A 25,211-nucleotide genomic window follows, 5' to 3' on the forward strand; every position below is an offset into this window, starting at 1 on the left:
GAATTTTGTGGGGGGATGCAAGAAAACAGCAGATTGAACTGAAAGTTTGCTGATAGTGGCTCGGTTTTCCAGTTTGAAACTTTAGAAGAGGATGCGGCAACCTTGAGTTTTGCATCCAAGGGATATAATCACCAGGTTTCTGGACAAGAATCAACCATAATTTAGCCTAGCAGGGATAAATTTTGCTTTGGAAGCCTAATAAGAAGTTCAAAAATTGATTTTTTGTTTCCCGAATGAAAGCAGATATATGTGTCCCAGGATCCAATCTTGGTTGGTCACCGGGATTTTAGTTTTGATTTTTGTTGCATATTAATGATAGAATTAGAATTAGAATTAGAATTAGAATTAGAATTAGAATAGAATAGAATAGAATAGAATAGAATAGAATAGAATAGAATAGAATAGAATAGAAATAAAAACAGAACAGAACAGAACGTGGAATGGAAGGATAGGATAGGCATGGAATGGAATGGAATGGAATAATAGAGTTGGAAGGGACCTTGGAGGTCTTCTAGTCCAACCCCCTGCTTAGGCAGGAATTCCTATAGCATTTCAGACAAATGGTTATCCAATCTCTTCTTAAAAACTTGCACTATTGGAGCATCCACAACTTCTGGAGGCAAGTTGTTCCACTGATTAATTGTTCTAATTGTCAGGAAATTTCTCCTTAGTTCTAAGTTGCTTCTCTCCTTGATTAGTTTCCACCCATTGCTTCTTGTCCTACCCTCAGGTGCTTTGGAGAATAGCTTGACTCCCTCTTCTTTGTGGCAGCCTCTGAGATATTGGAACGCTGCTATCATATCTCCCCTAGTCCTTTTCACCAAACTAGACCTACCCAATTCCAGCAACCGTTCTACATATGCCTCCAGTCCCTTAATAAGGATCAAGCAGTACAAAGTACAGTTAATGTAAAACTAAGGCTGAAGGCCTCCAGAGGGCAGCTTAGTATAACCAAACCCCCCCCCCCAATATCTGAGTGCATGAATATCATAAGCATTAAGACCTCTGCTGATTATGAGAAAATTAAGATTAAAACGCAGGTTCATGTTTGACTCGACAACTGTTGGTTGCACAACAGTTTGAAGTTGCAGCCGCTGAATTCGAACAGATTCTTCGGGCCTGGCCTTACAAACGTGTTTACTTTCCGCTTTCTGGTTTTCCTTGCAGGGAACAAGCTTAAGAAATTGCCCTCCACGCTGGAGGGCCTGCGGAGTTTGCGAACGTTGGACATCAGTGAAAATTTGGTGCAGGAGTTGCCGCAGACACTGGCTCACATCCGAACCTTAGAGGTAGCATTACAGATGTAGGCGCTTGGCTTTTAACTCCAGCTATCGCTTAGCCCAGCATTCTTGCCCTTCCTCAAATCTGGCAGCCTTGGAGTGGGGTGGGAATGGAGATTTTGCAGTATCCTTCCCCTGCCATCACTGCCTCCAACTATTATTCTCTATCTATCTATCTATCTATCTATCTATCTATCTATCTATCTATCTATCTATCTTATCATCTCCATCCATCCTTCAAGGTCCCTCCCAATTTTTATTCTCTGTCTGTCTCTCTTCATCCATCCATCCATCCATCCATCCATCCAAGTCCCTTCCAACTATTATTCTCTGTCTGTCTGTCTGTCTGTCTGTCTGTCTGTCTGTCTGTCTGTCTGTCTATCTATCTATCTATCATCTCCATCCATCCTTCAAGGTCCCTCCCAATTTTTATTCTCTGTCTCTCTGTCTGTCTCTCTTCATCCATCCATCCAAGTCCCTTCCAACTATTATTCTCTGTCTGTCTGTCTGTCTGTCTGTCTGTCTGTCTATCTATCTATCTATCTATCTATCTATCTATCTATCTATCTATCTATCTATCTATCTATCTTATCATCTCCATCCATCCATCCATCCATCCTTCAAGGTCCCTCCCAATTTTTATTCTCTGTCTGTCTGTCTTCATCCATCCATCCATCCATCCATCCATCCATCCATCCATCCATCCATCCATCCATCCATCCATCTATCCTTTATAAGCTCTTATAAACAGAAAAACAGCAACACTGACATCCCCTAAACTGCACTGAAGATGTGACCCAGCCTGGTAACAAAACGTTCGGAAACCAACCCACAAGCTCGGGAGAACGAACCCCCTGCCTCCTCCTCCACCCGAGCTACCGATGTTCGCCACCATTGCAACATTTCAACCCTAGCTCAACGCAGATTAAAGGCAGCGGCAGGACGCGTGTGTTCCTCTCTTGCAGACCTTGTCCCTGGATGCGGCAGCAATGATCTACCCTCCAAACGAGGTTTGCAGCGCGGGCACCGAGGCCATCCAGCGGTTCCTCTGCGAAAGTGAGCATTTCAGTCGTAACTCGAGGACTATGTGTACGCAGGTAGCCCTCAACGCACAGTAGCTCGTTCAGTGACCGTTCAAAGTTACAACGGCACTGAAAAATAGTTGACTTACGGCCGCTTTTCACGCTTAATGGCCGTTGCAACATCCTTATGGTCATGCCAATAAAATTCTATTCTATTCTATTCTATTCTATTCTATTCTATTCTATTCTATTCTATTCTATTCTATTCTACTCTACTCTATTCTACTCTATTCCATTCCATATTCCCTTCCCTTCCCTGTTCTATTCTATTCTATTCTATTCTATTCTATTCTATTCTATTCTATTCTATTCTATTCTATTCTATGCGATCAAAATTCGCATGCTTGGCAATTGACTCATATTTATGACGGTCGCAGTAGCCCGGGGTGATCCCCCTCTTTGTGACCTTCCGACAAGCAAAGCCAAATTCACCGAACAACCGTGTTACTAACAGAACAACAGTGGTTTCACTTAACAACCATGGAAAGAAAGGTCATAAAACGGGGAGTGGGGGGACGGACTCGCTGAATAACTCTTGCTTAGCAACGAAAATCTGGGGCTCCCTCGTTGGCGTAAATCGAGGACTGCCTGCATGGTGATATTGTGACGTGTGGCTTTCCTTCCAGAAGCGGGCATAGAATACAACCCTCCCTCCCAATACTTGCTCCCTGTGTTGGAAAGCGACGGAGGAGAGATATCGGCGGACGGCATCCGCAGGACAGCTGGCAAATACATGGAAGAGGAAGCTGAGTGGCAGGTGAGCGTTCACTCTTCCCAAAAATACAAGAATTCCCTTTTTAGGAGATTTTTTTTTTTTCCCCTCCTAAATTCGCAGGAACCAGTTTTGTGGACTGGCCCTCTGACCGGGGTGTTTCCTCGCAGAGTTAGAAAAGAATAGAATGACAAGAGTTGAAGGGGCTTTAGAGGTCTTCTAGCCCAACCCCCTGCTTAGGCAGGAAACCCTACACCGCTTCAGACAAATGGTTATCCAACCTCTTCTTAAAAGCTTCTAGTGTTGGAGCATTCACAACTTCTGGAGGCAAGTTGTTCCACCGATTAATTGTTTGTCAGGAAATTTCTCCTTAGTTCTAAGTTGCTTCTCTCCTGGATTAGTTTCCACCCATTGCTTCTTGTTCTGCCCTCAGGTGCTTTGGAGAATAGTTTGACTCCCTCTTCTTTGTGGCAATCCCTGAGATATTGGAAGACTGCTATTGTGTCACCGCTAGTTGCCTTCGGAAGTTGTGAGTGCTTCCTCACTGGAGGCTTTCAAGAAGAGATTGGACTGCCATTGGTCAGAAATAGTGTAGGCCAGAGTCTCCTGCTTGGGCATGGGGTTGGACTAGATGACCTACAAGGTCCCTTCCAACTCTGTTAATCTGTTTTCATTAAACTAGACAAGCTGATGTAGAACTTCCACTATTAGAGGAAGCCTATCCCCAAAACCAGTTGCTAGACAGAGACACAGAGGGTAGCAACCCCTCCCCCTGAACTCTGTTCCCCAGAGAATAATGGGAGGAAATGATAAAAGTCGTTACAGTTCATTGAAGATTGAATCTGGCATTTTTGTCTACCTATTCAGTCCTTCCCAAGAACTTGGGATAGACAGAGGTTGTTCTTTGATGGTGTTCAAGGACTGGCTGCAGGATGTAAGCAGCCTTCAATTCAAGCTGTCTTTTGTAATGGACTGATGGGGATTTTTTCAATGCCACAGTGTCCGGTGTTGTTATTATGGTTCGTTGCACAATCAGACAGATGTTTAGACCGGGTTTGGCATTTTTATTTAGCTGCTGACTCCTTCCCAAGGATCTGGGATAGGGAGATGTTGTTATTTGATGGCATTCGAGGTATCTTCCCAGGATGTAAGCTGTTCCAAGCCGAGCTTCCTTTTGCAATTGACTAATAGGAAGTTTGTCAATGCCGGTAGTCAATTGCAGAATTATTATTTATGAAATTTGCGTGTCTGCCGCCAGTCTCCCAATGGCTTTTGGTGGCTCACAGCAATCGACAAGAAAAGGCTAAAGTCTGAGGTGAATTAGCCAGGTCTTCTGAGGAAAAGCACATCATATTTGTGTTCCGCAGCTTGTTAAAATCAACCTTGCTTACTTCTCCTTTCACTTTCATTGCAGAACAGGTTTCTAGACTACGAGAAGCGCAAGGTAAGCATGAACTTCCTCCCTGCTCCTCGTTGTGGGATTGGCCAACCATCTGTTGCATTCATCTGCAGACGGGAGTTGATGTATAGGATTAAAAAATGGCCAACGTAAAAAATCAGTCTGGTTTTGATTCCTGGACTTAAAACCGCAGCTCTCTTTTCTTTCCTTTTGGTGATGTTAGCCTTCCTTTCTTCAGCCAGGAAGTGGTGTAAGCAAGATCGATAACAGGAAAGGCACTCCTCATCCAAAGATAGGAACGGGGTGGGATGAGATCTTGAGTGTACAAGGCCTCTGTGCAAAAATAGATCTCTCTCTGTCTCTGTCTCTCTCCCTCCCTCCTCTCTTTCTCTCTCTCTCTCTGTCTCTCTCCCTCTCCCTCTCTTTCTCTCCTTCCCTCCCATCTGACTATCTATCCATGACAACCTTGTCATCTGTCTCTGTCTGCCTATCCATAATGACTGTCCATTCATCCATCCAAGTTATCTATCTGTCTGCATCCATCCATCGTTTCTAACTATCCATCCTTCCATGTCTTCTGTGTAGCTGTTCTAGCTATCCATCCACATTGTATCTACTGTCTGTCTGTCTGTCTATCTGTACGTCTCTCTCTCTCTCTCTCTCTCTCTCACTCTCACTCTCACTCACCCTTTCCCTTCCCTTCTCTTGAAACACTTTTTTTCCCCTTCCCCTTTTATTTTGCTATGGATGACTTCCTGGTTTGAAAGGCCCTGGGTCAGATCATCTCTTCCAACTATGGCTTGAGAGAGAGCAAGGCCCTGAGCTGAATATACCGAGGTCAAGGATATATATACATACATACATACATACATACATACATACATACATACATACATATATGTAAGTCTTTGGTTATTCGAGTTTTCTCCCACGTAAAATTGGAAGTGTCTTGGCGACGTTTCGACGAAGTCTCATTCGTCATCTTCAGGCTTCAGCTTCATGCTTCTGGGAGCAATGTGTGATCTCCTAGAACATGAAGCTGAAGCCTGAAGATGACGAATGAGACTTCGTCGAAACGTCGCCAAGACACTTCCAATTTTACGTGGGAGAAAACCCGAATAACCAAAGATATACATACAAACACCCGTGAAAACCTCAGAATATATATATATATATATATATATATATATATATATGTATGTATGTGTGTGTGTATATATATATATATATATATATATATATATTTAATTTTGACAGACCTCTCTGTTTACCTGATAGGAGCAGAAGATGCAAGAGAAGCTGGCCTTTGAGCGTGGGCTGGACCTGGAGCAGAGAGAACAAGTCCAACTGATGCATCAAAGTCATGTCCAGAAAGGAGAATTTCTCCAAAGCATGAAAGAGGTAAGACGCCTCCAGTTTTGCCCCATTCCTACCAGGTCAGAGATGGTATCCAGCCGGTTCATAGCGGTTCACCCGAACCGGTAGTGGGAATCACGGCTGGGCCCGCCCCTGCTCTATACCACCCTATTTAGGCACGTTTTTGAGACTGGGCGCATGCACGGAAGGCAGGTACATGCGCGAACCAGGCACACACATGTATGAAGCGAGCGAGCACGCACGCAGCAAACCGGTAGTAACATCCAATCTGAAACCCACCGCTTGTACCAGATACCTTCATACTAGATCGTCAAAGCCTACAAGCTGAATTCAGAGGCAGTACTACTGTAAGACTTGATGGTGAAGGGATTGGAGGAATTCTAGGAAGAAATAATTCACCGACGAGGGAAGACTGCAATTTGCCGGTAGACCTTCGACTTGGGGACCACAGCCGAGCCCAAAATTCCCCTTGCGAACTAAGGCAGCTGTTAAGCGGGTTTTTGCCCCCATTTCACGGCCTTCCTCGCCACATTTGTTAAAAGTGAATCACTGCGGTGGTGAAGCAAGTAACCCATTTGTTAAGTGAATCCGGCTTCTCCGTTGATTTGGCTTGTTGGAAGTTCGCAAAAGGGGATAGCAATAGCACGTAGCCATAATACCTAGACTTAATATACCGCTTCGCAGTGCTTTTACAGCCCTCTCCAAGCGGTTTACAGAGTCAGCCTATCGCCAACGATCTGGGTCCTCATTTTACCGACCTCGGAAGGATGGGAGACTGAGTCAACCTTGAGCCTGGTGAGGTTTGAACCGCCGCAGCTAGCAGTCAGCTGAAGTAGCCTGTAATGCTGCACTCTAACCACTGCGCCACCTTGGCTCTTGTGGCCATGTGATCCCCGGACGCTGCCACCGTCATAAATATGAGCCAGTTGCCAAGCATCCGTGTTTTGATCACACGGTGTCGTGTCCCACTCCTCCTCTGACGGCCGGGTCGGGGAAGTCCGTATCAAGCGTGCCTCTGCAGCTCTGCCAAAGTCCTATCAGAGTCCTCAGGGCAGGCAGGAATCCAAGGTGTGACTTCAGCAATCCAGATTAGACTTTGCCTGACTCAGAGAATGCCAGAAAGCAGATCCTTTATATAGGCCATGGGGTGTGGCTCCATGGTTCAGCACTTATCCAGGTGCTCCCTTCCTTTTGCTGACATCGCCTCTCCATTCTCCGGAAGCGTGGATCTCTCCAGCCTCCAGCTGTTGGTAATTCCAGCCCAGCTGTTGGTAATTCCAGCTCGTGACTGGCTTCATATTCCTCAGGCTCACATGCTGTGGGGGAGGGGTTTAGTTGCTCCGTTTGTCCGGGCATGGTGCCAGGACTGGGGGCTGGAGGCATGTCAGGCCATTCGTCTTGCTCGGACTGTCCGGGCATGGTGCCAGGACTGGGGGCTGGAGGCATGCCAGGACATTCTTCTGTACTATCAGTGTCTGGCAGGAGATGAGAAGGGCCCGGCTGCGGAGAGGGGGGCGAGCGAGGCACAACACATGGGGATGCTACCACGGTCTTGCAAACACGGTGTGAAAAGCAGGCATACGTTACTTTCCTCAGAGCCGTTATAACTTCAGTCAGTCACTAAACGAACGGTTGAAACTCCCTGTTAAAAGGCAATGCAGCCCATCTTGCACAAAAAAAAAAAAAAAGGCCTGGAGGAAGAGATTCCACACGTTCAAAGAATGTCTGCTTTCATGAACGCCGGTCCTAAATGAGGACCGGAAGTTTATATCGCAGCTTCCGAGACTTTGAACCCTCTTTTGTGTTACAACTCCTGAGTCTCATCTTATATCGGACGTTAAGAGGATTTTGACGTTGACGGGGGTGTGAATTTTGTTCAGTTCCCTTTTCCTGGCTCCATGGCTTCAGCATTGGCTTTCCCCCCTCTGATTTCAGGAGCAGATGAAACTGGACGAAGGGCTGACCCGCCATCAGCAACGCCTGGGTACCGAGCGCCTGAAGTTGCTGGAGCAGCTGAAGCAAATGGAACACGGGGTGGCCAGCAGGATCCAGAAACTGCTGAAAGATAATCAAAGGTAGGAGATCCAGTGAGCAGAAGAGGGTCGTTTCTTCTTGTTGTTGCTCTGTCTGGGAATCTGCAGGTATCTGAAAACCATAGAATCAATTCTACGCTGTTTGACTGCTGCAGCAGATCGGTTCAGGTACTCTTTTGACTTACTAGCAGTAGCAACAACACATAGACTCATACAGCGCTTCACGGTGCTTTGTAGCCCTCTCTAAGTGGTTTACGGTGTCTGTGTCTTGCCCCCAACCATCTGGGTCCTCGTTTTACCTACCTCGGAAGGATGGAAGGCTGAGTCAATCTTGAGCCTGTCAGCATCGAACTGTTGACAGGCGGCAGAATTAGCCTGCAATACTGCATTCTAACCACTGCGCCACCACGGCTCTTACGACTTGGGACCTACAATTCAAATCAGAACTTCTTTTTGCTAAGCTCTCATTAAGTGAGCCCACTCCCAATTTTACAACCTTTGTGCCATGGACGTTAAATGAATCCAGTCGCGCCATTGGTATGCTTGTCGGAAATGTTGATCGCGTGACCTTAGGACACCATAAATAAATTCTGGTTGCAAATGCTCACATTTTGATCAAGCGACCGCAGGAAGCCTCAATGGCTGTTTCGTAAATTACTTTTTTCCCCAGCGCTGTTGTCCAGTGCTGGACTTTGGTTGCTAAATGAATTGTTGTAAGTCGAGAAGAACATTGTGGCTTCAAAAACCTGAAGGGACTGATTTGGACAAAACTGCAGCGCTTTTTGACAGAAATAGGATTCCCAACATGATCACCCACGTCCGATGACGGATACGGCACACGAAGAAGAAGTCGGCGACTAGCTTGTACAACCAAGACCCAAACTGACCCCATGAAAGGCGGGGAGGTGCCCTCAGTGTAGCTGATTAGCATAAATGCTTTATGGTGACTCTGTGAGTTGACCCTCCTTATTTCTTAAATCTTTTTAGGCAGAAACAGAGTTCCGAGATCTTAAAATCCCTTGAAAACGACCGGTGAGTTTCTTGCTTTACTCGATCGATCGGAGGGAAAGGCTTTGCGCCCTCTAAAGCCGGGGTCTCCAAGCTTGGCAACTTTTAAGAGTTGTGGACTTCAACCACCCAGAATTCCTCAACTGGCTGAGGAATTCTGGGAGTTGAAGTTGCCAACTTTGGCGATCCCTGCTCTTAAAAGCCATGGCATTGCTAACCTTGCTTGTTTGAATATTTTCATATATCCTGTTCAAAACTTTGCTTGATCTTAGTGTGTCAAATTAGCCACAGTTCATTCTCTCCTCAAACCCCCGCTAAACCCGAAACCCCGGTTCACAAACCACAATAGCTGGTTCCAAAAGGAAGCGAGCTGGGGTGGACGAAACGTGCAAGCCACCAACCAACCACAACCTTTTCCTAAAACCAAGCAAAACTCCTGTGATTGAACAGCCAAGCTCAAAATGCTTACCCCAAAATCTCCAGAAAAAGCTTTCCATGGGACAGGGAGACCCCAACTTCAGCGGGAGAGGGTGTGTGTGTGTGAACTCTGAACATTGGGGAGGGGGGCTGAGAATCGAAGCCCAACTGATCCTCGCGAGTGTGGTGAGGGAGAAAGATGGCAGAGAGATCGAAAGTCTTGAGAGAAGTTGAGGAGAACGATTAGGCCGCTGACTCCCTTGTATCGCTCCTAGGATCCGGATGGAGCAATTGATGGCCATCACTCAAGAAGAAACGGAACAATTGAGGAGGAAAGAAGTAGCCGGTAAGTACAGTGCGACCTTGGTACTCAACTGCTTTCGACACTCATCGAATTTGGTACTTGATGCCTTGACGTTGTCCCGGGACTCAACATTTGTTTGGTACTCCATGAGTAAGCTTGAACTCGTTGGTGTCAGCTGCCTTAACCCTCAGGACATTGTTCCTTATGGGGAAAATGTTGTTTGGTACTCATCGTTTTTGCCATTCGTCGCGCCTCACAAACACTGCACGGCTATTGAGGGGGTTCAGGCGCTTAGCCTGTCATCATCTCCTTGCTCTGCCATCTTGGACAGTCGGGGAACTTGGCCCTTGTCAGGGAATCCCTGCCGGATGTGTACAATCTGTTTTATTTTAAATTACTTTTTTCCTTATTTAATCTGTGTCGCCTCCGTAGAACTCACAACCATTAAAAACAAGGGGGGAGGGAAGTCCTTCAACCATATCACAAATCTTTGTCCTCTTTGGCATCCTGCCAAAGGCTTTTCTTGACAAGAACCCCACAAAGTTCAGAAACAAGAGACCCCGACAAGAAACAATTGTAGCAACGTTGCTTTCCTACAAAGAGCCCAAGAGCCGTTGCTGCTCTTTTAAGCCTTATGGGAGGGGACAATCATCTCCTGGTCTTACTCCTGAGTCGTCCCTTTTGCTTTAGCTGCTCTTGCCTTCTGGCAGCTATTTGCATGTGTGCACTAGGAACAGGCTCCTCCTGTTCCTCTGCCTCTCTGCTGTCCGCCTCTGGAGGCTCCGGAGTCCATGCATCGCTCCCAGATGGCCCTGGCCCCATCTCTGCCTCCGATGCAGAACCCTCGTCCGGGCCTTCCCCCTGACTCCAGGACTGGCCCAATGTCCTCCCCAGCCTCCTCACTATCCAACTCTGATGGACCACAGCACTGACCAGAAAGTCTCCTAGATAGCTCCCTGATCTGTTTTTCCTGGAAACTTTACCATCATTCTAACATGGGCTAAGGCAGGATTTGTTTTGGGCAGGTAGGTCAAAATGCTGCCTTTGGTTGGAGCCCCAAAAGGTTCTTAACTCTTCCTTTCCCCCAATTTCCCTCTCCCAGCGGCCATGAAACAGATGTTGTCTGAGACCTACAAGAACAAACTACTTCAGGGAGCCTACGAGTCTCGTCGGCAGGACCTCGTCAACCAGACATGCTGCAGGTACTGAAGAAGACATGGATTTGGGGGAATATTATTTTCATGGGTGCGCCTGCCCATTAAAAGAGCCTGGGGAAACAACTCTAGGCATCAGTGGTGGGATTCACATTTTTTTTACTACCGGTTCTGTGGGTGTGGCTTTGTGGGCATGGCTTGGCTTGGTGGGCGTGGGAGAGGAAGGATACTGTATTCCCTCCCCACTCCAAGGGAAGGTTACTGCAAAATCCCCATTCCTTCCCGATCAGCTGGGACTCGGGAGGCAGAGAATAGATGGGGACTGGGCCAGTCAGAATTTTTACTACCGGTTCTCTGAACTACTCAAAATTTCCGCTACCGGTTCACCAGAACTGGTCAGAACCTGCTGAAGACTACCTCTGGTAGGCATCCATTTCTTTACAAGATTAGAGCAGCGGAAGAACGAGGGGTCCAACCTTGCTTAGCATCAGTTTGCACCTGATTCCCTCTCATTTTAATTTAATTCTCAGTCTCAAGACTAGGGAAATCTTCCCTCATTCAATCGAACCTTCGCTGGTCCTCCAGAACTTTGTGGAAGTTCTCCAGAACTTTGTGAAACCTGCTAGGTCATGGGAGTTGAGAACTTCCAGAAAAAAAGATGAAAGCTCTTCCTTGATCCAGTTGGTGAAACATCGCAGCAATATTCTCCTACACCTTGTTGGGGGAACCCAACTTTAACAGGTTCTGATGCCAGGCCAGGAAGAGGACAGTGCTTACCTGGTCTTCTGGTGTTCTTGGATATCATCCTCTGGCCCACTCTGACCTCTCTGAAAAATCCAAAATACTTAAAAACGATTTGAAGGAGCCATAATTGGTAGCGTTGGCGTATGTCAACCCATAAATCCAAGTTTATAGGCCACACTTGCTGGTTTCTCCTAAGACTTGAGGCTCAAAGCAAGAGAATTATCACAATACCGTAATGAAATGGTCCTCCTCAGCCTACACCTCATTGGGTCCTTGAGTGGCTCAGACTGCTAAGACAGTCTGTTATTAACAGCAGCTGCTTGCAATTACTGCAGGTTCAAGTCCCACCAGACCCAAGGTTGACTCAGCCTTACATCCTTTATAAGGTAGGTAAAATGAGGACCCAGATTGTTGGGGGCAATAAGTTGACTTTGTATATAATATACAAATGGATGAAGACTATTGCTTGACATAGTGTAAGCCGCCCTGAGTCTTCGGAGAAGGGCGGGATATAAATGCAAATTTAAAAAAAATTGTCCCTACTGTGACATCTCATGGGTTGCTGTGCCCCTTTCCCCAACGTACAACTAGAATCGTCCAAAAACTCTTCTCTTGCAGCCTTGCCAAGATGGACGAGAAGTTCCAGCAGATCCTGGCTTGGCAGCAGCTGGACCAGAACAAAGCCATCAGCCACATCCTGCAGGAGGTATTATGGGGTGGGTGGGATGAGTGGAAGGGTATTCACTCATGGGAGAAGGAACTAAGCGGGTCCTTGACCAGGATAACGAACAAATATTAGAAGCCATCGAATTCATTGACCAAGTGTTGATGTCTCTAGATCTGGTTCACCTGCCTTGGAGATAGGCAGATGGATGTTCTTGAGATGTATAGGACTAGAGTTCCTATCAGCACAGCCAATGGACAGAGATGATAGGGTCTGTAGTCCAAAGTCTAGAAAGCTAGAAGATGTTTCTAGGGGACCTCAGCATACATCAAGAGCACAACGTTAGATGGTCTTCAGACCTCAAGACATTCCCAGCGATGCGTCGAGGTTCCCTTCATCTTTTCAGTGATCTTGACGGGAATTTATTTGAACTGCAGCTCGATTGAAGCTACACGTTATAAGAGCCAGAACTAAGCAAACTAGGTTTGGGGTTGTGTTGTCATGTCAACGTAGCTTTTGACTCAAGCCACCAAGGTAGAGAGATCCGATGAGATTCTGTTAGCTCCGCTTAAAAACGGTTCAGAAACATCTTTGCAAAGGCTCACAAGGCAAAGTCTAGAGATGCAGGTTCTTGCCCTGTTGTTTGTCTTCCTCCCTCCCCCCCCCAAAAAAAAGACTCAAAAACAATTCATTTCTGGCCAAAAAAGGGCCAAACCTCATATTTTGCCTCCCCCGGTGCCTTGTTTTAAGGCTTCCTACCTGGTTTGGCCTTTCTTGGAAACTCGATCCTGGACCTTGGTCTCGTCCCACAGAGCAGCTGTTCCGCTCTTGTGGGTTTCACAACAACACTCCCAAGCTTCTGGAGGGTGTTGTGGACTTAACGCACTTGTGTTCTTTCTGCAAAGGTCTTGGCTTTGGGAATATTCTGATAGTGGGGCCCCGCATTTTTTAATCTGTGCAATTGCAATTCTTTTAAATTCCGTAACAAAAAACGTAGCTTTTCCAAATCTCTCTCTCTCTCCCTCTCTCTCTCTATCATATATGTATCTATCTTGTCTATCTTTCCATCTTTCCATCTATCTGTCTGTCTGTCTGTCTGTCTGTCTAGCTAGCTATCGGTATCTATCTATCTATCTACCTACCTACCTACCTACCTACCTACCTACCTACCTACCTACCTATCTCTATCTATCTATCTATCTATCTATCTATCTATCTATCTATCTATCTATCTATCTATCTATCTATCTATCTATCTATCTATCTATCTATCTATCTATCTATTTATCTATCTATCTATCTATCTACAGTATCTATCTATCTACAGTATCTATATCTATCATCTACCTACCTACCTACCTACCGTATTTTTTGGAGTATAAGATACACTTTCGTTTTTGGGGAGGAAAATAAGAAAAAAGCTGATTGGCAGGTGGATCGGCCTCCCGGAATACCCCCAATAAGCTGTTCCCAGAAGTGAATTTTAGCAACAGGTTCCTTGGTTGTGAGCTCTGTGTCTTGCTTTTTTTTTTTTTTTGCTTTTTTTTCTGTCTCTGAAAGCCTCTAAAATAGCTTCAGGAAAAAAAGCCTCTGAAGCTCTGTTTGGGGGCTTCTTTTCTGAAGCTCTGTTTGGAGGCTTTTTTTCCTGAAGCTCTGTTTGGAGGCTTTTTTTTTCTGAAGCTCTGTTTGGAGGCTTTTTTTCTGAAGCTTCATTTCTGATGCTTTTTTCAGCCTCTGAAACCTCTGTTTGAGAAGCTGAGCAGGGCTACATTCGGAGTATAAGACGCACCCAGATTTTCACCCTCTTTTTTGGGGAAAAAAGGTCCGTCTTATACTCTAAAAAACACAGTGTCTGTCTGTCTGTCTGTCTGTTTGTCTGTCTGTCTATCTATCTATATCTATCGTCCATTTTGCAGGTGGGTGGGATAGAGATACCAAAGTCAAGTCAATCCTACCTTTCTGTTAAAAATAGTGTCAGGTAACGGAGATTAAACAGAGACCTTTCTTCGTCTGTGAAACCCACAGAGTTGTATACCTGCCTTGCAAATAAAGCCCGAGATGAAATAGACATCTCTATTCCTGCAGAATTTTCATGATAGGGAGGGAGGACCTCGTAGCTTAGTGGGTAGATCGTCCTTGCTTGCAGAGAATGCCATCCACGGGGAGTTTCGTGGGATTGTTTCTGACGTCATGGTGGAGAAAAGACTATTAGGGAAGAGAGACTGTTAGGAGGGAGGGCTATAACCCTGAGATGGATAGGCCGACGGTCTCGGGTAATTTAAGGCCGCTTCAGGTGCTCACTCGATCCCCGTCTTTTAGAGTGAGATGCAGAAGGCAGCCTTCGAAGCCCTCCAGGTGAAGCGAGACCTCATGCATTGCCAGATCAGAAACCAGGTGAGTGCAATAATTTAAGGCCTGGGGAGAGATGCAGGGGGACGGGGGAGGCAGCATCCTCTCATCCCTTCCTGAACAACCAGACTTCCTCCCTTCTCAAAACTGGCCTGGGTACCAATCCCTGTGAGAAGTTCGTGGCTGGGACGAGTCGCTTTTTTTTTTCCCCCCGGCCCAGTTTAGCCATGCCTCCCCTCTGGGATGGCGTCGCTGCATTTCCACCCATTTAAAGACCTCATCTCCATGGTTCTGTTTTCATGTGTCCGCCGCCGTTTGTTTCTGTTGCTTGTCCAAGTCCATTTTGGTCCACATCGATGCGCACCCGCTTATGAATGCAGAATCACTGCCGGAGGGAACGGTCGCCAGAGGCCCTCGGATGGGTAGAGTTTGCAATTTCTCCAAACCCTCGTTCCCTTCCCCCGACTTCACCTTTTTTTTTTTTAATCCTTTTATCCTCTAGTGGGTTATCCAGGCCTTTAGTTTACTAACAGGTGATGGTCAAGGGCATTTGTGGACTTTCCTGTTCTCTGGTGGCTTTCGCTGCGGGTGCTTCAAGCTCTGAGTCACGCAGAGACATCTCTTGAGTCTTCCCAAAAAGAGGCCATGGAAGCTTCGGAGTCTTTTGAACTTCACGTCTTCCAAAAACAATCTGGATGCTGCCCAGGGCTTGTAGCTACCATTCATTGGACTCCAAAGTATTCCAGATGCTTGAGGGTTTGCATAGAGTCCTTTGCTGTCTAGGGTGTCCCTCACGTCTAGGGTGACCCTACGAAGGAGGAATATTTTTTTTATCCGCCATAGGGCAAGAGGGTCAGTGTAGCTCCAGGTTTCCCCTTGTCCTTGGTCTGTTCATTCGGCCCTTCATGAAGAGAAGAGCCTCTGTTCCCGAGAGTTTCCACCGAGGGTCACCTAAGACTCTATCCGAGTTCGTTGCAAAAAACAAATCCAGAAGCACACACAGATAACTGATTCAGCTGGCTTCATTCACTTCTCTACATACATAATAACAGATGAAGTATTTACAATACCAATAGTGGATTCTTCAACGTGGTAACAGTTACAACACAAGGCAGGCGAAAACAGTTAGCTTCATTTCAGCAGAGCAGACAAGCACACATAGACTGCTTAGTTTCAGTTTCAATTCTCGGCACAGACTCAGAAGCTGCAGACTAAGACACGCCCTGGCTCCAGTCTGTCTCAGCTTCCAATTGGCTGACTTAGTCGCTCTGCCTATTCATTGGCTGACCTCGTTACCATGTCTCTGCCAGTTCATGAATAAGCCGACAAGACTCCAGCTACATTTCCAAGCCGATGGGGCAACACGCAACGTTTTATCATCGCTTTCTCGTCTATTGAGTCCCTCATCAAATCACAGTCCATGTTTATCAGATGGAAAACAACTAGAAACTAGCACAGGATACCCCTATGAGTTAGATCCTAGAAAGACATTTGCTCCAGAAATGATTAAACTTAGGTGGGTAGGTCACCTTTGCCCCCAGCTGGGATGCCGAGATGCTGTTACGTCGCAGACCTCAGCTTCCTCGGTGTGTTTCCAGGCGGCAGAAAGTTAACGTTCGTGAGGTGGTGCAAAGTCAGTTGCAGAGCTGTCTGGTGTGGCGAGGAACTCCGAGTTAGTTACTCATACCCTAGTCTGTTTGGCTGAAGGAGGTGTAGCCCCACCCCACCCCACCCGCCCTCTAGTACTTTGTGAGGTGTCGCCTCCAAAAAAGCCATTGCGGTTAGGGAGGGAAAAAGACACAAACACACAACCTTCCGCTTCCCTTGTTTCATCTTCTCCCTAGATTAAGTTAATAGAGAGAGAGTTACTACAGCTCACCCAGTTGGAGTTAAAGAGGCAGCAGCTGGACACAGAGGCTCTGCAGGTATGTCACCCCTACCCACCCCAATCCCCCATCCCCTCCTGCTTGGCGGCCTCCTCTTCCTCCTCCTCTTCCTCCTCCTCCTCCTCCTCTTCCTCCTCCTCCTCCCTGACCTCTGGTTTAGTAACTTGTAGAAGAAGGCCCTGTGGAAGAAATTTTTCAGGTTTATCAACCCTGGTCTCCTTTTTTTTCGCTCAGTGGCCTCTGCTGCAAACGCTGCCGGGATTCTGAGATTGGTCGGGGTAGGGATTTTGGAGGGGTGGGCAGGAGGGCCTTTAACAGTTGGACAGTGAGTTGGAAGGGACCTTGGAGGCCATCTAGTCCAACCCCCGCCCCCTTGCTCACGCAGGCGACCTGTACCAGGGGTTCAAACCGCCAAACCCGCCGACCTTTCTGAGCGACAAGTTCAGCGTCTTGGCCACTGAGCCACCTAGTCAGGCCTTGCCGGAAGCCAGGCTGGGATGCTAAGTCGGAAATCTTGTGCGGGGCGTGGGGCAGGAATGAGGGTGGAAAGGGTTACAGGTAGTCCTCGACTTATGACCACAACGGAACCCCAAATTTCTGTTGCTCAGCGGAGGCGATTAAGTGAGTCTCGCCCCACTTCACAGGTTTTCTTCCCCGGTTGTTAAGCGAATCATTGCGGAGGAACGCGGTCATTAAGCGAATCTGGCTCTCCCCTCCATCAGAAGGTCGCCAAAAGGGGATCACACGAAAAAAAAAAACCCCACTGCCGACCGTCATAAATAGGAACCAGTTGCCGAGCACCCAAATTTTGATCACGTGATGCTGCAAAGGTCATTCAGCGTGAAAGTCACTTTTTTTTTTTTTTTGGGCACTGCTGTCGTAACTTCGAACGGACACAAACAGTCGTAAGGGCCGTGGGTGGCTCAGGCTGTAAGATAGCCTGTTATTAAAACACAGCAGCCTGCAATTACTGCAGGCTCGAATCCCACCAGGCCCGAGGTTGACTCAGCCTTCCATCCTTTATAAGGTAGGTAAAATGAGGACCCAGATTGTTGGGGGGGCAATAAATTGACTTTGTAAAAAATATACAAATAGAATGAGACTATTGCCTTACACACTGTAAGCCGCCCTGAGTCTTCGGAGAAGGGCGGGATATAAATGTAAATAAATTTAAAAAAAAAAGTCGAGGACTACCTGTAGAAGCTGGCTGAGCATTCCATTTATTTATTTATTTATTCTTTTAACCGTATGATTGATTTATTTCCGGCTAGTTTTGGCTTCGATGTGCTTCTTCTTCTACCCACCCGCCTTTTTACCAACCGACCGACCTCCATTCCAACTGTTACATTCCATCTCTCCCAACTGCATGAATTCTGTTCGGGCAAACAAAACGAGGGCCGCGTATGTTTTAATTTGGGGTTTTACAAACTTTTGTAAACTTTTACAAAAAGTTTCTAGTCCTTTATGGATAAGGAACGCATCCCATGCGATCCTCTTCCAAACAGAACCGGGAAGAGCGCTTGCTTTAAGGAGCGAGCAAATCAGCGCGGTTATAAAGATTGCAAGATTTTTTTTCCCCCTTCTTTTTTTAAAGGTTGGTTTCTTAGACACCCTTGCCCGTTGGAACTATGATGCCTCGAATCACGGGTGGCTCTCGACTTACGACCGCCGTGGAGCCCAGGGTTTACGTCGCTGGGAAGGGAGAAATCTTTGTTTCTCCCCGTATTTTGTTTTGAACGACTTTTCCTGCCCACGTTTTGGGAAGCGAACGCGGGTCGTTAAAGCGGACCTGGCCTTCCCCAAATCGACTCGGTTTGTTATGAAAAAGTCGAGCAGATGAGACTCCGCCAGGATGATGGGAGTCTCGGGATGATGGACGGCAGAGAGTCGCATCCTCTCGAAGCCTTTGGAGTCTCGCTGAATTTTAACTTCCAACGGGAAAAGGTTTTTTTTAGCAATTGGGGGGGGGGGCAAAGGAGACGGGGAGACTTTTGGGTTCTAGCCAGTGTGGTTGTAGGCCGGTCAGGGAAGGAAGTTCAGTCTCCCTTCTTAAACACACCTCCCATGTTGCGTTGCAGGAAGCGATCGGAGAGCAACGGCAAACACTGACTTTCCTGCTACAGCAGCTGCTGAAGGAGAAGAAGGAGCGAGAAGAGGAGCTGCAGGCCATCTTGGTAAAAGGGTCGGGGGGGGGCAGCTGGCCCCGCAGTACCCATTTATCTACTCGTAAATACATCAGGGGTGAAATGCTCCCGGTTCGGACCGGATCTCCCGATCCGGTAGTGATGGCAGCGATGGGTGGTTTGGTGAATTGGTAGCAAAAATCCCACCCATGCCCAGCTGAGCAGCGCGATCATCAGAGGTTTTTTTTTTTTTAACTTTTAAAAGCATTTTTTTCTTCGGCCGAAAAAATGCTTTTAAAAGTAAAAAACAAAAAAAAAGCCTCTGATGATCGCGCGGCTCAGTTGGGATCGTCAGAGGCTTTTAAAAGCAGTTTTTTTACAACCCCTTCAGTCTTCCTCCCTGCAAACTCCACCCCCCTTCCATCACTGATACTGTTAGTTTGGGTGATGAGATGTCTGCAAGAAAATAGCCAAGCTCAGAGAGCACCAAGGACCCCGTAGTCCTCCTCCTCCTCCTCCTCCTCCTCCTCATCTTTCTCTTCCTCTCTGCAATCCCCACTTCCATCTTGCACTGGGGATGTTACCTAGTTGGGCAATGAAACATCTGAAAGAAAACAACTAAGCTGCTGCTGCTCCTCCTCCTCCTCCTCCTCTTCCTCCTCCTCCTCCTCCTCCTCCTTCTTCTTCATCTTCGTCTTCTTCTCCTCCTCCTCCTCCCCTCCCCCTTCTTCTTCTTCTTCTTCTTCTTCTTCTTCTTCTTCTTCTTCTTCTTCTTCTTCTTCTTCTTCTTCTTCTTCTTCTTCCTCCTCCTCCTCCTCCTCCTCCTCCTCCCCTCCTCCTTTCTGCTTCTTCTGCTTCTCCTCCTTCTCCTTTTTCTTCCTTTTCCTCCTCCTCCTCCTCCTTCCTTTTGTCTACCTCCTCCTCCTCCTCCTTTATTCTCCTCCTCCTCCTCCTCCTCCCCTCCGTTCTTCTTCTTCTTCTTCTTCTCCTTCTCCTCCTCCTCCTCCTCCCCTCCCGTTCTTCTTCTTCTTCTTTTCTTCTTCTTCTCCTTCTCCTCCTCCTCCTCCTCCCCTCCCCTCCCGTTCTTCTTCTTCTTCTTCTTCTCCTTCTCCTCCTCCTCCTCCTCCCTCCCTTCTTCTTCTTCTTCTTCTTCTCCTTCTCCTCCTCCTCCTCCTCCCTCCTCCCGTTCTTCTTCTTTCTTCTTCTTCTTCTTCCTCCTCCTCCTCCTCCTCCTCCTCCTCCCCTCCTCCCTTTCTGCTTCTTCTGCTTCTCCTCCTTCTCCTTTTTCTTCCTTTCTCCTCCTCCACCTTCCTTTTGTCTACCTCCTCCTCCTTCTCCTCCTCTCTTCTCCTCCTCCTCCTTTATTCTCCTCCTCCTCCTCCCCTCCCGTTCTTCTTCTTCTTCTTTTCTTCTTCCTCCTCCTCCTCCTCCTCCCCCCTCCTCCCTTTCTGCTTCTCCTCCTTCTCCTCCTTCTCCTCTTTTTCTTCCTTTTCTCCTCCTCCTCCTTCCTTTTTGTCTACCTCCTCCTTCTCCTCCTTTCTTCTCCTCCTCCTCCTTTCTTCTCCTCCTCCTCCTCCTCCCCCCTCCCTCCTGATGCTATTACCTAGTTTGGGTAACAAAACGTCTGCAAGAAAACAACCAAGCTCAGAGAGCCCCCAAGGACCTCTGGAGAGCTTCAGCTGCTCGGGGGGGGTGGGGGCGGGTGGGTGTGTCAACCTTACCAGGATAGATGAACCAAAGACTGGCCTTTTGTTTAGGGCCAACGTCCAACCTCCTGGGATAGCTTAGAACAGTTTCTCCCCCCATTTCCCTGTCTCCCAGGTTCTCGGGCATGATAGCTAAGGCTCCATCATCTCTTCATCTCCTTTCTTCTTTTTTTTCCAGAAAGAACTGGAGGCCAAGAGCGAGACGAAGCAGGAGAACTACTGGTTGATCCAGTACCAGCGGCTGCTAAATCAGAAACCACTCTCTCTCCGGTTGCAAGTGAGTGGCCAAGAGGCAGAGAAAAATCTCATATATTTTTTCCCCCCTCTCGTTCTTCCGTCATTCCGTTCTCGCACAATCTCCTTGGTGGTCCTGGCGGCCGCTGGCATGCTTTGCCTCGGTTCCCCCTCCAACTGAAGCAGGCCAGCCAGCTTGATTCCTTCCTTCCTTCTCTCTCTTTCTCTCGGCAGGAAGAAGGCCTGGAGAGGCAGCTGGTGAAGCTGTTGACGGAGCTCTCGGCCGAGCACTACCTGCCCATCTTCGCCCATCATCGGATATCGCTCGAAATGCTCAGCAACATGGTCCCTGGCGACCTAGCCGAGGTCAGAAACAAGGGCCATTTTTAACCCTGTCAATTCCCTTCTCTCGGGAGTTTCTCAAGCCCTGGACTAGAAGAACCTCCAAGGTCCCTTCCAGTTCTGTGGTTTTACCTACCTTCCAACCGCTCTTGCTTTCTTGCAGATCGGAATAGCTGAATCCGGCTTGCAGCACGCCATCATCCAGAAAGCTCGGGAGATACAAGCTGTTGCAGAAACAATACCAGGTTACGTTCTTTGGATGTCCCCAGCTGCGGGTGGGGGATGAGGGGTGCATTTGTGGAAGTCTCCGTATTCCAGGAGGTTTCTTTGGTCTGTACATGTTGGGTCTGTGAACCAGGAAGTGGCAAGCCACCTTGGGATAGCCTGCACTGAATGGCAGGGAGAACTTGGTTAGGACACGGAGAGGAGACCACCCAGCAATTTTTTTTTGTAAAAAGTTTTTTTTTATTTTTTAGACAAACATACAATACATAGTCAATCATTCAGTGTATCATCTGAGTCAATCTTTTGTTTTCTTGCTCCTCCAATATTTATCATATCTTAATATAATCCTTTCATCTATTATAAGGGGCCGTGGTAGCTCAGGCTGTAAGAAGCCTGTTATTAGAACACAGCAGCCTGCAATTACTGCAGGTTCAAGCCCGGCCCAAGGTTGACTCAGCCTTCCATCCTTTATAAGGTAGGTAAAATGAGGACCCAGATTGTTGGGGGGGCAATAAGTTGACTTTGTAAATATACAAATAGAATGAGACTATTGCCTTATACACTGTAAGCCGCCCTGAGTCTTCGGAGAAGGGCGGGATATAAATGTAAATAAATAAATAAATAAAATAAATAAATAACATTTCTCCCACATTTCCATATTAATAGGTATATGTGTGTGTGTGTGTATATTTATATCTATATCTATCTATCTATCTATCTATCTATCTATCTATCTATCTATCTATCTATCTATCTATCTCTTCTCTAACCATTGATAGAATTGCCCCCATACCTTAAAATATTCCGTTTCCTCTTTTTCTTTGTCAGAGTTAATCTACTCATTTCTGCACATGCCAATATTTTCCTAATTACTTCTCCCTCTGCAGGGATTTCCTCCGCTTTCCATATTTGCGCAAATACTATCACCACCCAGCAAATTTTAGGATTGTAGCGTAGATGGGAGGACGGGCGGGGAGGGGGAGGAAAGAAATTCCCAAGGAACTTCTAGCATTGTTGTGAAGAACACGGCGTTCCATCGGGACCCCAAGATTTGAGTTTAACAAGAGAGTCAACTTTTTATTATTATTATTATTATTATTATTTTATTTTTATTTTGTCACACAGTATATATAGGCATAAGTATGAAATAACTATACAATATATAACTTTCTTTGGAACCGAGATTCCTTGAGGGTCTCTTCCCAATTCCACCGTGTAGCCCATTTTCTTCCTTGAGCCCACCACCCCACCTCCTCACTCTCTTGCCTCCCTTCCATCCGGTCGCAGAACTGTTGAAGCCAGCAGAAAAAACGGGACCGTCCGCTCCAGAGTTTAGAGAAGAATCCACCAACCCTGAAGCCCCATCGGCTCCACTGGCGGAAGAACGCCATTGCGAGTGTGTCGTCTGTATGGAGCTAGAGGTAAGCCCTCCGGGTATCCTTGGCGGGAGAGGGGGAATGACAGACCCACTGCGTTCATCCTTCTTTCCGGCCCACCGCAGCCCACCCGGCACCCAAGTTCCGCTGGCGAGTTTGTTTTCCTTATAACAAACCTTCTTCCCCCCCTCCCCACCCGCTGCCACTTTTGCGCGTGTAAGAGCCGCCTGTTCTCATGCGCGCGTCCACGTCCTCTCTTCCTCCAGGCCCAAGTCGTGTTTCTGAACTGCGGCCACGTCTGTTGCTGCCAGAGCTGCTCCGAAGCCTTGCGCACCTGTCCTCTCTGCCGGCAAGAAATCGTGCAACGGATCCGACTTTTCCACAGCGGCTAGCCTACTCGAGGATGGAAAAGGGAAGCGGCTGGGGCTTTCCCACCCACCCCCCTCCTGGAATAGAAAACTAGGAGTGGGGGGGGGGAAAAACACCCACCTGGAATTTCATCCGTCCTCATTTCGTTTTTGCACGTCTTGTTTTGTCACCGCTGCGCGCTCGGAATGCCTGTCTTGTGTTTACGAGCACGCCACCTCCGGTAATCGCGCACGCCGGACGATGGGGCAGGAAGGAAGTGCGCGCCACGCCTTTGCACTAAATAATGTATGCTGGTGGTTTTTTGGGTTTGTTTTTTTTTGCTCGCTGTGGTCCAGGAGGAGTGTGATTTATTCAAAACGTCCAGGTAATTGGGAAATAACTGAAGGACGGCCAAAAATCTTTTTTTTTTTTTCAAGAGGCAAAGGCCGGGCCTTTCTCGGTTTGCTTCCTCGAAAACGTTTCGCCTCTCACCTTAAGAAGCGAATTCTTCCGATTCTTGGATGAGAAGCCAAAGGTTTTCAAGGAGTGGGGGAGGGCGAGAAGCAAAACGAAAAATCCAGTAGCTTTTTGGAAGAGCACTTTTGGGACAACCATGACTTTGGAGGATGGAGAATCTCCGTAGACAACTGGTATAGACTCGGCATTTAACCCCTTGAAGGAATTTAAGGCACAGATAGGGACGGGATCAATTATCCCGACAACCACCTGCGGGCAAAAGGAGATCATGCTTTCTATACAGGGGATCCCAGCCTGGATCGCTCTCAAGCTACTAGTCCTCGCTGAAATTATTCCAGCCTCCCTGCGAGCGGGTTGCCATTATCGTCCTGTTCATGTTTGGGAATTGGAAAAAGGAGGAGCCGTTACCCAAAATGCTGGAGGGGAGGGGAAGGGAAGGTGAAGGTCATCTTCTCTGATCTTCCCCTGGAGGAACCTCCCCAGCCAAAATTGGCAGCCTGGCATGATGGCCCCTCCCTTAGAGACAAAAGTTGAGCCCGGGGTGGTATGAATGTAGGCTGGATTACTGGAAGGTGATATCCGATTGGGCGGCAGCCCTGTTCTTAACCGGTAGTTAATAACTTGGTTAATTAGTGGACTTGAACTGTCTTCCCCAGAAAGTGGGTGAGAGAGGCGGGCAAGAACACCACCAAGGTCAGGATTCCCATGAGGACTGGAAGCTTCATTCTCTACCTGCCGCCTCCTGAAAAATCTGCACTTTTCTTTGGACTGAACCACTTGCCTTTGTTCTGGGACGCTCGGAAGAGCCTTTTGGCGTGGGGGGAAAATGTTCTCCGCCCACCTCTCCCCCCCACACCATCTTTCTGGGGCTGCACCAGAGTCTTGAACCTTTTAGCCTTGAGGATGATGGGAGTTGGGGGTTTTCCTTTCCCCAGCTGGAAAGGAAAAAAAAAAACCACAAAATTGCTGGTAGAGCAGAGGTGCTCCACTTCGTCATCTTTAAGACTGAAAAGGTTCTGAAAGCCGCCAGCATGGGGGGAAATTCTGGGAGTTGAAGTCCACAAATCTTGGGGGACTGTGAAATTCCCACCTTAGCCCCGATTATTGCATCAGTCTTCCAAGGGAAACAGAATTGCAGAGCATTTGACGTCATAAAAGGACATTGCTTTTGTGTTGGTAAGGGAGGGTGGTGTGTACCCAAAACTGCTGGATTCAGTCCCCAAGTCAAGACCGCATGCTTGCATGCTGCAAGTCCGATAAGTTCCGATGATCCTCTCCATCCACGCTCCCCCCCCCCCCGGAGAACCTCTCGCCCCGTGCTGGCGAACCTATGGCACGCATGCCCGGAAGTGGCACATGAGCCATATCACCTGGCACATGCGGCGTCGCCCGTTCCTCTTTCGGATTTCTGGCACGCAACGATCAGCCTGGGACTTTTTTGCACACGGCAGGGCCGGAAACTAAGAAGAACCGGTCTTCCGTTTTTTTTTTCCTGCGTGAACACCCGCGCCAGGCCGGCTGATCATCACGTGCGAGTGCGTGCCAGAAACCCGGAAGAGTAACTGGCTGAAACCGGAAGTTCAGGAGCTGAAACCGGAAGTTTATTTTCGGGCACGTGCATGCGGCCCCTGGGCAGCTCCAGAATTGCACGCGTCTGCAATGATGGATCGCCATCACTGCTCTAGTCTTTGGTGTTCCAGACAGAAGCCGGGAATTTCAGGGAAGACTTCTCTAGCTGCTTGTCCCCGTCCCGTCCCCGTTACCCAGTGCCTGGGGTTTTTGTGTGAAAAGCCATGAAGGAGAAGAACCTCACCCAGCTGGAGTTCTTTCCAAAAATCCTCAAGAAGGCCCTGTCATACTCCCTGCATGTTCGTCTGGTGCCTACGTTGACCTGTTTGCAATGTCATGTTTTCTATGTATGTCCGCCGAGAAAAATAAAAATTCCAGAGCTTCGACTTGTGACGTCCTTCA

The 25,211-nt window shown here is 47.6% G+C and overlaps 1 protein-coding gene across 4 annotated transcripts in view; it reads left to right on the forward strand.

Annotated features, from left to right (window-relative positions):
• LRSAM1 (leucine rich repeat and sterile alpha motif containing 1) overlaps positions 1-25,195 on the forward strand; it is a 31,342-nt gene extending 6,147 nt beyond the window's left edge. The window contains exons 8-25 of one of the 4 annotated variants that reach the window (XM_058159247.1): positions 1,168-1,289; positions 2,246-2,336; positions 2,989-3,119; positions 4,489-4,518; positions 5,752-5,874; positions 7,786-7,925; positions 8,871-8,915; positions 9,584-9,654; positions 10,715-10,814; positions 12,129-12,216; positions 14,494-14,568; positions 16,368-16,448; positions 18,488-18,583; positions 20,417-20,515; positions 20,707-20,838; positions 20,978-21,059; positions 22,327-22,460; positions 22,682-25,195. In XM_058159247.1, coding sequence (XP_058015230.1) covers positions 1,168-1,289; positions 2,246-2,336; positions 2,989-3,119; positions 4,489-4,518; positions 5,752-5,874; positions 7,786-7,925; positions 8,871-8,915; positions 9,584-9,654; positions 10,715-10,814; positions 12,129-12,216; positions 14,494-14,568; positions 16,368-16,448; positions 18,488-18,583; positions 20,417-20,515; positions 20,707-20,838; positions 20,978-21,059; positions 22,327-22,460; positions 22,682-22,807 — 1,766 coding nt within the window. In that variant the 3' untranslated portion in view covers positions 22,808-25,195. Of the gene's footprint in view, positions 1-1,167; positions 1,290-2,221; positions 2,337-2,988; positions 3,120-4,488; positions 4,519-5,751; positions 5,875-7,785; positions 7,926-8,870; positions 8,916-9,583; positions 9,655-10,714; positions 10,815-12,128; positions 12,217-14,493; positions 14,569-16,367; positions 16,449-18,487; positions 18,584-20,416; positions 20,516-20,706; positions 20,839-20,977; positions 21,060-22,326; positions 22,461-22,681 lie in introns of all 4 variants that reach the window. The other 3 variants (XM_058159246.1, XM_058159248.1, XM_058159249.1) reach the window with 3 other exon arrangements.
• The last annotated feature ends 16 nt before the right edge of the window (positions 25,196-25,211 follow it).

Source organism: Ahaetulla prasina, chromosome 16, assembly GCF_028640845.1.
Source record: "Ahaetulla prasina isolate Xishuangbanna chromosome 16, ASM2864084v1, whole genome shotgun sequence".
Classification (NCBI taxonomy): Eukaryota; Metazoa; Chordata; class Lepidosauria; order Squamata; family Colubridae; genus Ahaetulla; species Ahaetulla prasina.